General features: G+C 30.4%; 1 protein-coding gene across 1 annotated transcript; it reads right to left on the bottom strand.

Annotated features, from left to right (window-relative positions):
• Positions 1-7323: 7323 nt before the first annotated feature.
• On the bottom strand, positions 7324-11325 carry LOC123656454 (SREBP regulating gene protein). Its single transcript, XM_045592135.1, has 4 exons — positions 11178-11325; positions 10939-11083; positions 8549-8700; positions 7324-8119 (listed from the first exon to the last, which is right to left on the bottom strand). Exons 1-4 carry the CDS (start codon positions 11277-11279, stop codon positions 7919-7921), a joined length of 600 nt encoding a protein of 199 aa, XP_045448091.1. The 5' UTR covers positions 11280-11325; the 3' UTR covers positions 7324-7918.
• Between the last annotated feature and the right edge of the window lie 2084 nt (positions 11326-13409).

The following is a 13409-nucleotide window of genomic DNA, read 5'->3' as shown; positions in this document are numbered from 1 at the left end:
TCCTGTTGGTGAGTAAGGTGACCAGAGCTCCTGGGGGATTGGGGATTGGGTCGGCAACACGCTTGCGATTCTTCTGGTCTTGCAGGTGTCTATAAGCTACGGTAATCGCTTACCATCAGGTGAGCCGTACGCTTGTTTGCCGACCTAGTGACATAAAAAAAAACGAAGTCTTAGTAATAGGGTCCCGTTTTTATCCTCTGGGTACGGAACCTAAAAAACGAGTTAAACGAACTTTAAAATATGCTCAGCTGATTCATGATCTTGTTTTTCAAGATATAATTGAATTTAGAACCTCCTCCTTTTTTGAAGTCGTCTTTACAAATAAATAAAATTGGAGTATCTGTTTAAAGTATTATAATAACCGCTTTTTACTAAAATATAAACACGGTACATATACCAAAATAAAATTTTTACAATGTTTGTATATCTGTCTGTTCCGGCTAATCACTGAAACGGCTGGACCGATTTTGACCGGACTTTTATTTTAGAAATTCATAACTTGATAAAATTAAGGGCACAGCTAGTTTAATAATAATATAATATAAGTCACTAATTTAAGCTTATAAAAGATACGATTATGTTGACAAATAAATTAGTTTAAAATAATTTTCAATTTGGTTTGTATGAAATAAGTTGAACGTTCAAATCATTATCGAAGTTGTTTAAAATCAATACTTTCATAAAAATTCGAAAAAAAAAACGTAATAAACTAAGTTTTTCTCCATAACATTCTTCTGTATATTGTGATCCACACGTTTTCTCTTCATAATTCTAAAAGAAGTCATAAAAATACTTCAACGTGACAATACACGCAGACAGATAAATACTCACCAGAACATTTTGAAACGTCACGTCACACTCACTGTTATAAACTAACTGCGCGTGCGCAGATTCTTCGTGAGAAGGTCGGTGCATTGTGATGTGGACAGCTGCCTTTTAAATTCACGATAGATGTGTGACGCGACAATTTTACTTTTATTTATCACATATGGATGTTTTCAGATAAAAGATAAGGTAATATATCGCAAATTTCACCTGTGTGTATGATATACATTATAATAAAACACGTTTGAAACATACCTATTATTAAATTAATGAGATATTTTGATGGTGTTTAAAATAGAAAAATCTATATATTAAAATTTATGTTTATTTATTTTAAAGAACCGCAATCCTATGCAGGGAAAAACTTTCTTCGTATTTTATTTAGAAATTCAAGCTAAGATTTTACATTAATTATACATAACATCAACGTCACCTCGTAAGTAGTGACAGGATTGCGTGGCTGTAGAGATTTTAGGACTTCTCATAAAAAAACCGTGACAAGTAGTTTTGATACTCCTCTCTTAATGTTAACTGTACACTACCTAAAAATTCTGAAGAGACCGAAACAGATGGAAATCTGAGGGTGTAAGATCGGAACTATATGGTGGATACATTATGACTTCCCAGTCAAACTCTCTCAATTTTTGTTGAGCGGCTGAAGACGTATGTGGTCGTGCTTTGTCGTGATGAAAGATCACACCTTTTCTGTTGATCAATTCGGCCCGCTTATAGTTTCAATGTCTTGCTTAAGTCTCATCGGCTGTTAGTAGTAGAAATCCGAATCGACATTTTTGCCCAGCGGTAAAAGCTCATAATGAATGATGCCCTTCCAATCCCACCATACACTTCACTTCAGCCTATCATAGTCCACTGCTGGACATAGGCCTCCCAAAGTTCATACCAAAAATGGCGCGTACTCATATGTTTTGCCCATAGTCACCTCGCTGGGCAGGCGGGTTGGTGACCGCAGGCGGCTTTGTCGCACCGAAGACGCTGCCCGTCTTCGGCCTATGTATTTGAAAGCCAGCAATTTGATGGTTATTTCGCCATTGGTCGCCTTTTTATGTTCCAAGGTGGACACTATACCTGGATTTTGCTATAGTCTGTGCAGACTGACTATTGGGTTTGGGTTAATAACAGACGTTTATACCTATTTTAACTTCTCTATTCTTTATTCTGTATACGCGGATTTAACAAAGCAAATATATAGCAGAGCAATTATCAGACATCTTTAGTAGCCATGGAGGACAAGACAAGAGTGATACCATATACAAAAAAAAAGAAAAAATACAGTGGATGGGCACAGATAAACAAATGTTTTTATTGTACTATATCCAACACTGACTAACCTTTGACTACCACCTCTTTCGTACATTCTTATCGTAGGTGATCAACTTTTCATTACTTCTTAAGAGTGAATCGCAAATGAGTACCCTATACGGTCCATTAGGTTTCTTGTAGTAAGTAGGTTCATGTGGCACCCATATATCGAGCTCTTTTGTATATAACCAGCCAGATTTTCAGCTATGTCTTAACTACTCGAATTTCGATCTTTTTCAAAAATGTCCAGAGCAAAATGCATCTTTGTCGACATCAAAATTTCCTCACTGAAAATATGCTACTCTTACTGACACTGTACTAGGTCCATAAACATCACAAATTTATTTCGCGGCTTGAGTCGCAATTTTCCTTTTTTTAAAGTAAAACTTAAAATTTTACAAAATAAACTTAAATGAGGTAGGGCACAGCAGGAAATTTGCGTCTTAAAATATGGAGCAGCCCGACTGGGGCAGTACCTCGACCTTACAGAAGATCACAGCTAAATAATACTGTTTTCAAGCAGTGTTGTGTTCCTGTTGGTGAGCTCCTGGGGGGAAATGGAGGTAAGGTCGGTAACGCGCTTGCAATGCTGATGGTGATGCAGGCGTCTATAAGCTACGGTAATCGCTTCCCATCAGGTGAGCCGTACGTTTGTTTGCCGACCTAGTTGTACTCGTATATTAAAAAAATACCGAATTTCTTCGTTGGATTCACCCATTTTGGTGGACAGAAAAACAAATTAAAACAGACGGGAAACTATTTTTACTTTTAAAATTGATTTTTAAAATATCACCTTTTCATGGTGTTAAATCCAGCTAGTTACAGAACAATTCAACCGAAAAAAAGTTTATTGCACGTTTTTACTAGAAAATATGAAAATACTTTTTCCTAGAACTACTGCATGTCTAAGTGCTTCTCTTGATGATAATTCGACAACTTAATAAATATTAAGAAACGCGTCACACTCAACTTATTATTCATATAACCTTATAGTAATATATATGTTTGAATAACAGTATGTATAATTCCGGAAGGCTTAACTCTAAGCCGGGATTGTTTTGCCATAACGTTATACTGTTAACAATGATATAGTGTATTTTGAACATAATAACTGTATAGTAGATATGACCTTAGAGACGGAAAATGTATAAACTGACATTATTCTTATATTTAATTAAAAATTACTTTTAATTTTAGATTTGTTTACCATAGTGTAAGGAAAGGATTTAGCTAAAAAATTAAAATTTATATTCTAGTCGTATAAAAATATTTATTTACTTTAATCAATAAATAACAATGTTTATTAATATAAAACAAGTCATCACACAATTATAAATCAGTCACTCGTACTACGCTCAATCAAAACGTTACTTATATGTTATATCGAACTTAAACATAAAAATGTCTTAATTATTAAATATAATAATAAAAATACTCTATTAAGGCATACTAGAACTGGAAATTAGTTTATATAGCTTGTACGAGTATAGTTATGTAGTCTTTCCTTATTTGTTTCTGCAGTTAATAATTGATTTTATACTTTACGTAACGTAGGTAATGTTTAAATTTTAGGGCTTTTTCTTAATTACATTAATGTATTATATTAAGTGACGTATGTTTTTACTATTACATATTAAATACAATTAAAATTTAAATTATCTCACCTAAAAATAGAACTATTTGTTTCAGATCTACACATGTATGCAAACAATTTAAACAAGTATGTAATTTGTGGCGTATAATTTCTACAAACCTTAAAAGATAATAATATAGATATTTTTAAAATGTCATAATCAAAACTCTTCAATAGATTTTATTAAAATTCGTTGATTGCAAGTTTTTTGTAAAGTCATGTCCGAACACAACTAAAGTTTTGCTATAATATTAAAGGTATTTTTTTTAAAGTAAAACTTATTTACGCACGCTGGACTTGGGAAGTTAGTGCTGAATGCGTGACGAGAGCGTTACGAAATGTTTGATATTGTATCATAAAAATTTTACAATATTAATGCTTTAATTTTCACTCGAGCGTAAGTTCGCCTTTATCTGTCAGTTGCGATGTTGAGTCACTATGAGTTTCTTAACGTGAGTAGACTAAAATGTGACAGCATTTTTGGTATTAAGCATTATAATATATTCCTACTTACATTTACGAAATCGCAAATACAGCGTCAAGGCAATTGTCACGCTTAATTGAAATTACATTACAATCGAAAAAATAAAATAAAAATATTTTTTATATTACAATAATAATATGCTATTGCATGCAGACATTCTTGCATACCATTACCATTACCTACTATATTTTGAAATTGGTAACCATTAACAATAACATTTAAATTTAATTATAAAATATCAAAATTTACCTTCTCTTATTATTCTTCTCTTATTCTATAATTTCAATAATAAATCTTTTAAATATTTTAGCATAGTAATTGGAGTATTTTCCTTTGTTGGTAATTTTAACAATTGATTTAAAAAATTACAATAAAAGTATTTAACAAATATTTACTTTAGATATAATGTAGACAATGTTCGGGTGCGTGTGTGAGCCTTCTTAAATATTAAATATTATATAAAAAAAATAATTTGATACTAGCGTGATGACCGGATAGCACAGTTCATACTCTTAGTAAAATTACGACTTATGAAATATTACAAAAAAATTCAAGTGTCCATTTTGGGTTCACAGGACAAGAAAGATAGACAAAGTAAAGGGATTGTTCTAAGAACCAAAAGAATTCTATTGAATTCCACATGTGTTAAACGCTCTGCAGATGTTAGCGCCTATGGTTACATAAATTGGGGTACTTTCCTTTATTTATTATTGTAATGGGTAACAAGAAATTTTATAGCAAAAATTTTTTGAAACATTTACTTAGTATAGGTTGCAAATACTATAGCAACACAGACGCCACTTGTAGATTTAAACAGTATCACAACAGCAAACATACAATATTGGATTTTCAAATATAATGGGAGTCAATTTTAAAATTCATTTTAAGGCATGTAGGCTCTTAAAGATAATATGTAGTGTAATGGATCTTATGTATCTAGTTTATTAAAGCTAAAGTGCACATTCTAAAGAATTATAAATAATGCATCGAATGATAAGATTTACATGTTACTGGCAAGTATATCGTCCGTGGTGATAGTTCATAGTAAATGTTTAACGGTTTAAGACATCCATTATTTAAAAAATTATATATTTTAACCAATAAAAAAATAAGAAGGTTATTGAATATGACTTAAATAATCTTTGAGTAATAAAGCCAAAGGTTCTAGGACTATACAGCAAAGGTTCTAGGATCATCTAGTTAATCATAAGATTGAAATAAAATAATCATAATACTTTTGATTGAGGTGAAAATAAAATTACTTTAAATAAGTAAATATAAATATAAATAAATATTTACACAATACACACACGGTCGTCTGTCCCTAAAGTAAGCATCTTAATGCTTGTGTTATAGGTAACAGCCGACTGGTATATAGCTACATATTTAAAAAGTGTTTCAGTTATATTTAAAATAAGCGGTATTAAAAAAAAAAAAAAAAGAAAAAAACCTACAATTTATAAACACAAGAAAACTTGGTGTTATACATTGTTTAAAAAGGAATGGCTTTTTACTCATCTTAAGAAGTTATTGTTGGCATAAGTAATATATTGGAACTTTATTTTTCATTAAAGTATGACATTACCTTGCTGTGAAAATTTTTATATTATATGAGATGCAGTATACAAATAGAATATTTATTATACAAAAAAGATAAATGCATTGTAATTATACTAGTTAAAATTGGATAAAAAAAATCCAATTTTATCTGTCAGTTAAGTTCGCCTTTATCTGTCAGTTGCGATGTTGAGTCACTATGAGTTTCTTAACGTGAGTAGACTAAAATGTGACAGCATTTTTGGTATTAAGCATTATAATATATTCCTACTTACATTTACGAAATCGCAAATACAGCGTCAAGGCAATTGTCACGCTTAATTGAAATTACATTACAATCGAAAAAATAAAATAAAAATATTTTTTATATTACAATAATAATATGCTATTGCATGCAGACATTCTTGCATACCATTACCATTACCTACTATATTTTGAAATTGGTAACCATTAACAATAACATTTAAATTTAATTATAAAATATCAAAATTTACCTTCTCTTATTATTCTTCTCTTATTCTATAATTTCAATAATAAATCTTTTAAATATTTTAGCATAGTAATTGGAGTATTTTCCTTTGTTGGTAATTTTAACAATTGATTTAAAAAATTACAATAAAAGTATTTAACAAATATTTACTTTAGATATAATGTAGACAATGTTCGGGTGCGTGTGTGAGCCTTCTTAAATATTAAATATTATATAAAAAAAATAATTTGATACTAGCGTGATGACCGGATAGCACAGTTCATACTCTTAGTAAAATTACGACTTATGAAATATTACAAAAAAATTCAAGTGTCCATTTTGGGTTCACAGGACAAGAAAGATAGACAAAGTAAAGGGATTGTTCTCAGAACCAAAAGAATTCTATTGAATTCCACATGTATTAAACACTCTGCAGATGTTAGCCTATGGTTACATAAATTGGGGTACTTTACTTTATTTATTATTGTAATGGGTAACAAGAAATTTTATAGCAAAATTTTTTTGAAACATTTACTTTGTGTAGGTTGCAAATACTATAGCAACACAGACGCCACTTATAGATTTATACATTATCACAACAGCAATTATTGGATTTTCAAATATAATAGGACTCAATTTTAAAATTCATTTTAAGGCATGTAGGCTCTTAAAGATAATATGTAGTGTAATGGATCTTATGTATCTAGTTTATTAAAGCTAAAGTGCACATTCTAAAGAATTATAAATAATGCATCGATTGATAAGATTTACATGTTACTGGCAAGTATGTCGTCCGTGGTGATAGTTCATGATAAATTTTTAATGGTTTAAGACATCCATTATTTAAAAAATTATATATTTTAACCAATAAAACAATAAGAAGCTTATTGAATATGACTTAAATAATCTTTGAGTAATAAAGCCAAAGGTTCTAGGACTATACAGCAAAGGTTCTAGGATCATCTAGTTAATCATAAGATTGAAATAAAATAATCATAATACTTTTGATTGAGGTGAAAATAAAATTACTTTAAATAAGTGTTTCAGTTATATTTAAAATAAGCGGTATAAAAAAAAAAAGAAAAAACCTACAATTTATAAACACAAGAAAACTTGGTGTTATACATTGTTTAAAAAGGAATGGCTTTTTACTCATCTTAAGAAGTTATTGTTGGCATAAGTAATATATTGGAACTTTATTTTTCATTAAAGTATGACATTACCTTGCTGTGAAAATTTTTATATTATATGAGATGCAGTATACAAATAGAATATTTATTATACAAAAAAGATAAATGCATTGTAATTATACTAGTTAAAATTGGATAAAAAAAATCCTCTTCAACAATTATTAGTACATAATTAAGTTTTAGCTACAAGACTCTTTTGAGATGACTATAAAACTTATATATATAGGTATTTTTGTCAAAAATAGTCACATAGCTTAAAATTTACCAATTAAAGTTAAGGGCAATAAATTTTGATACTCTTACACATTTCATTAATTGTAATTATTTTATATATCTTGACCTGACTTTAGATGTTTTCAAACTCAAAATATCGTTGTTCAATTCGTTTCTTAGTCAACTTGTTCAACATTTAACTGTCGTAGTAACCAATAAAGTAATCGCTAATCAGGAGGTTTTTTTTCTAAAACTGAATTACCAAAACAATATTTATGTGCTGAATTTTTATAAGAATTTTCATGTAAAACACTATGGGAACTTGTGCGGCACTTTGTCATACACAATTCATAATCATCACTTATCGAATGAAACAAAACTTTCTCATCTGCTGAGAGCTTGGAAAGCACAATCTCAAGCATACTCCTCTGAAAAAAAAAAATTAAATTATTACATAGTTGATAGTTTGAACTACAAAAGTTTAACTTTCTGCAACCTGAGACACGCCCTGTCTTGTAAACTATCAAACACATGAAGTTTAAATAACCGTTACATTGTCTGAAACTACAATTTTCTATGTTCATTCTCAATTATTGCTCTTATGTTTAGATTTTTTTTTAAAATTAAACTTGCTTTAGGTCTTTCTAAATTAGTGTCAGTTTTATAATGAAACTACTAATTACTGTCCTATACATAAACAATTACTTATACAGGACTTGAGCTCAACTTGATCCTAACATGAATACCTTGGCGGTTTGACCTTCTAATCTATCTTAGTAGCTATAATAATAATAATAATAATACATTTTATTGTCACCAAAAACAGAAATTTAAAAAGAAAAAAAATTTTTTTTTACCTTAGTAGGATCTATACAGCAAGACACACAGTATTCAAACATAATACAACAGCTGCTTTCATTACACGAATTACAGCTGTACCGTGTAGTGTGCTCACTATCAATGTTGCAGCAACCATTCTTTGCTACATCTTCCCTCTCACAGACATAGCCTGAGAACATTATTATATACAAATACACTTATTTTTTTTTAAATAGAATTAAAGGAAATTGTTCATTATTTATTGTTTTTTGATGGTAAACTGGTTGATATTTATGATCTGTGGTTACTCCTAGTAGTTCGTACTACTACTGAATGATGTAGTTTTCATATTGTAAATGAATTATAAAATTGGTTAAGTGCTTATAGAGTTTACCAATTATAGGTTTAAATAATTTAATCAATTAGAATTATTTTTAATAATAATAATAATAAAATGTATTGATAAATTAGTTGATATTTGAAACTGGCAACTATTTTGACTAAAATTGTAAAATATAAAATATACTTTTAATCTTTTCATTGTTTTCGTCAATAATAGGGTACTTTCGCTAGTGAAAAAGAAATTATAAAACTTGATAAAAATTAAAATTTATGGAGAAATACACTTAAATATTCTGATTTTGAAATCATAAAAGCACATTATTGTTTTATTATATTGAAATTAAAAGTTGTATATTTTGTAAAGTGTATATCACGTGACCTAAAACACGACCCGCCATGGTATGACGTCATACGGGCAAAAACAAAATTCTGTCAGTTCTGTAAACAGCTAGGTACACAATTATCTATCAACTTTAACTTCAAGGAGTAATAGTTGTGCTCTTTCGTAAGTGCATTTCATTTGTAGCTATTTATTTATTAAAATGCAAAAAGGTTTTGTAAAAGCAGATAGTACAAATCTGCAAGAAATTGATTCAATGATGGTTGCAAAGTTTTTTGCATGTAACCCAGATTTCTGTTTTGTTCTGTGAATTTCGGAATGTTAAGACATCTTTGTAAGTATTAATTGTTATATTATACTGTTTTTTTTTTTTTTTTTTTTTTTTTATGTAAGTGCCAGGTATATCTAATTTAAAAAATAATGTTAGAAAGTGTTAGGTTATGTTACTGCCAAATTAAGACTTAAAGGTTTTATTTTAATGCTAGTATTTGTACAGCTGGACACTACACACCAACGATAGCTATTGGAATTCATTATTTTACATAAGAACACAAAATATTTGTAGCTGTTAACGTTGAACGACAAAGAGTATGTGTATAAGGTATTGAACTTTTGACGTATTGAACGAGTTCAGTGTTACATACGTCATACACGACTTTTTTTATTAATCATATTACATCACCAAAATGGCTGATAGCGTTTTTGCGGAAATAAAAAAGGTTTAAAATGTAATTTAATTTTATGGCATGAAAGCGAGTTTATTTTGCCGAAATATTTATTTTTTGTGGCTGTTTTTTTGTAAAATCAACATTTTGAAGTACTTTTTCAAACATAGTGGAATACCCTATTGTTTACAAATCGAAACTTAACACACAAAAATTTATTTCATACTATAGCTGTGCCCACGATTTCGTCCATGTGGAATTTAAAATAAAATATTGTTCAATTCGCACTTGCAAAATAAATAATTTTCTAAAATGAAAGTAGCCTAAGTTACTCCTTATTACATTAGCTGTCTGCCAGTGAAAGTCCCGTCAAAATCGGTACAGCCAGAACAAACAAAAAGACAGACAGACAAAAATCATAAAAAATGTTACTAGATATAGGTAAATGTACTGTGTACATTCACATGCATTTAGAAAAAATAGTTATTTTAATATTACTAACAGACACGCCAATTTTATTTATGTGTATAGATTATAGATAAAATTTACATTTACTTAGTACTGATAGAAATGGAGATAACAATGCTACGTCAAATATTTTTAAAAACTATCTGGCCCAGTGAAATATATTTTTTTTATTTTCCTTATACAACTGAGGTAGAGCTCAGCAGGACATATCCTGTTCAAGTTTATAAGCAGCTTGACTGGTGAAGTACCTTGATTTTACTGAAGATCACAGCTAAATAACTGCTTTCAAGCAGTGTTTTGTTCCTGTAGTGAGTAAGATAACCAGAGCACCTGGGGTCGATTAGGGGTAGTGTTGGCAACGGGTTTGCGATGTTTCTGGCGTTTCAGGCGTTTATAAGCTACAATAATTGCTTACCATCAGTCAAGCCTCCTACGTTTCTTATATCAAAACTTGTTTGCCGACCTAGTTACATTAAAAAAAAATAATTATGTCGTAACTATATTGAATACAAACAAAAATAAACAATTAACTAATTATTTTAGACATTTCCAATTTTTACAGTTTGACAATTTCTATTTATCTGTATAAAGACAGGTTAGGAAAGTATCTTACCTCGATCATCTACTAAAATGGATTTGCCTTGGAGAGAGTTTCTACAGGTGATTTCATATGTTTCATTATGCTCCTGTAATGTTCTCCATACAAAGGGTTTTCTTTCTATGGATATATCTTGATACACCACATGCCTGCCATTTCCCTGAAATAAATGATTACAATGAATTGATTTGATGTCTTACACTGTATAAAGATCTGTTTTCTCATAATGTGAGTCGAGGTGTTAAGATACTAACCTCTTTAAGAAAACTAACAATACAATAAGTTAAGGAAGACGCAAATATTATACCCAATACTAGTCGCCGTCGGATAAACCGTAATAAAGCGGCGTACCACATTGTATATTTTAAAGGAGAAATCAGTTTATTAGCATCATAATCATAAAAACATAACGATTGAATGCATGTTAACATTTTTGTAGTTCAGATTACGGCGTAATTATCAAAACTTTCGCTGTGAATTTTGTACATGTTTTTGCCATCATGATGATTGTGATAACATATTTAACTTTAAGTATTAATTTGATATTTAAATAAAGTATAGCCTTATCAGTCAATCTTTAAGTAGTTATGTTTGAAAACTTATTAATAAATATAAACACGAAGCTTTCAATACTGAAAGTATGACAGCAATACAGCAATGACAACTGACGACAGCTATTTGACAATCTTTACACTGGCATTGCGTCATGACATGGTCAATGAGGAGGCTCACTCAAAGCTGTTTACAGATGTCGCTTTAAGCAACTGTACCTTGTTTACTTTTCGCGGCATTAAAGTGTTTGGCTAATAACGAGATAAACGAGATTTAGTGTGTATTGTTTTTAAAATGTACTCATTTATGACTGTGCCTCAACTAAAAGCCGAGCTTCGTAAAAGAAATGCAACAACTGCCGGTAAAAAAGCTGATTTGATTGAAAGGTAAACGCTTGAAATATTTGAGGTTATGAAGGTTTGTAAGCATTTTTTTTTGCTATAATGAACTAACTTTCCAATTTTTGTTACAGATTACGAACGTATGATCAAAACCAAAATTTTTGTGCTGACTGCGACATCCAAGAGGACCCTGCATACGTATGTCCACCTTCTGATACATTTAGAGACATAAATGCAGATACTCTTCTGCCAATGATCACTAGACAGGCAATACAGGAATATTTTGTAAAGTAAGTATAGTTCGCGTCATGTAAAAAGAACGCTGAAAGAAACTGGAGGGGGTGCGTTTGCGCATGGGTATACTCGCGCACAAGTACTACTGTTTTATTTTTTAATTAGGCTTTCACTCGCGGCTTCGTATAATGGTTATTGGTAGGTACATTAAAAAATACTAGAAATACAAGTGCGAATAATTCGGACTAAATAAGTATAATAATTATCACTTTACAAAATCACAATTTTTTTTTAAACAAAAGCAATAACAAATTTTTTTAGTTATTGAAATGTCGTATTCAAAAATAATAATTATCTGTACTCTCGATATTCGTATCTTAATAGGTTTTATGTGTTTAAAATGATAAATTGATAATTGTTTTTTAGTGAAATAAATAGTAAATGGAGAATTTTGTAATTTAAAACTTTTGTGCGCGATAATAATTTGAGTCGACGTCGAACTGTCAACCGCTGTCAACCAATAGCACACCGGCAAGCATGCGACAGTGATAAACACTCCCGTCCCCCTACCCCGTACCACCAAATAGACCGATAAATCGCTTCTGCGCAGCTTCAAGGCCAGCGTTCTTTTTACATGACGCGAACTATACCCTTATTTAATTCCTAGCAATAACTAGTACCAGTAGTGGGCACCGGTCCGCGACTTCGTCCGTGTTTGTTTCGGTTTTTTAATAATCCTCTGGGAATTTTCTTTGGGAAGAATTCTCTGGAAAGATTAAGTTTTGTTCAAGCTAAGGTTTGTTTAGCTGTGATGTGTTGTAGAGATACCAAAGACTATTTTTTTAAACTGGTGCTTAACAACGTGCTTTTATGAGATAAAAAGTATCCTTTGGGCTTAGTACATCTCGAGGATCTATATATGTGCTATATTTCAGGAAGATTTGTACTGCGGTTGAGTGTGAACAGTCAAATAAAATAACAGAAAAGTTTTCCCATTTATAATATTAGTATAGACTAAATGTACAGGAGACAGTTTTGCCCACATAAATTAATTTATAAATAGAAAAATAAGTACTTATTTGACGAGAAATTTTGTTATATTAATTATGATTATTTTTTACAGATATAGTACCCAGCCTAAAGGGTTGCTCCTTTACGAATCTCGTCATCTTGTGACTGCCCGTTTTTCCAACGAAGGCAATTACACATACGTGCGAGGACAGTGTAAAGCCAGTATGAAGAAAGTTGCATATGTGGTTGACGTAAAGTTAAGCAAAGATGGAGTAATAGAAGAATGCCATTGTGATTGTGCTGCAGGAAGTGGTACTCAAGCAAGTTGCAAACATGTCTCTGTATTGT

The sequence above is a fragment of the Melitaea cinxia genome, chromosome 9 (assembly GCF_905220565.1).
Source record: "Melitaea cinxia chromosome 9, ilMelCinx1.1, whole genome shotgun sequence".
Lineage (NCBI taxonomy): Eukaryota > Metazoa > Arthropoda > Insecta > Lepidoptera > Nymphalidae > Melitaea > Melitaea cinxia.
The sequence above is the reverse complement of the archived record's forward strand: the minus strand, read 5'-3'. Positions and strand labels throughout refer to the sequence as shown.

What these genes read in the sequence shown, in the direction of transcription:
- LOC123656454 (XM_045592135.1), bottom strand. Translation starts at nt 11,279, where the DNA reads ATGTGGTACGCCGCTTTATTACGGTTTATCCGACGGCGACTAGTATTG. An exon ending in TTGTTAGTTTTCTTAAAGAG is followed by an intron (nt 11,084 to 11,177) that starts GTTAGTATCTTA and finishes CATTTATTTCAG; the next exon opens with GGAAATGGCAGGCATGTGGT. An exon ending in CATTTTAGTAGATGATCGAG is followed by an intron (nt 8,701 to 10,938) that starts GTAAGATACTTT and finishes TAATGTTCTCAG; the next exon opens with GCTATGTCTGTGAGAGGGAA.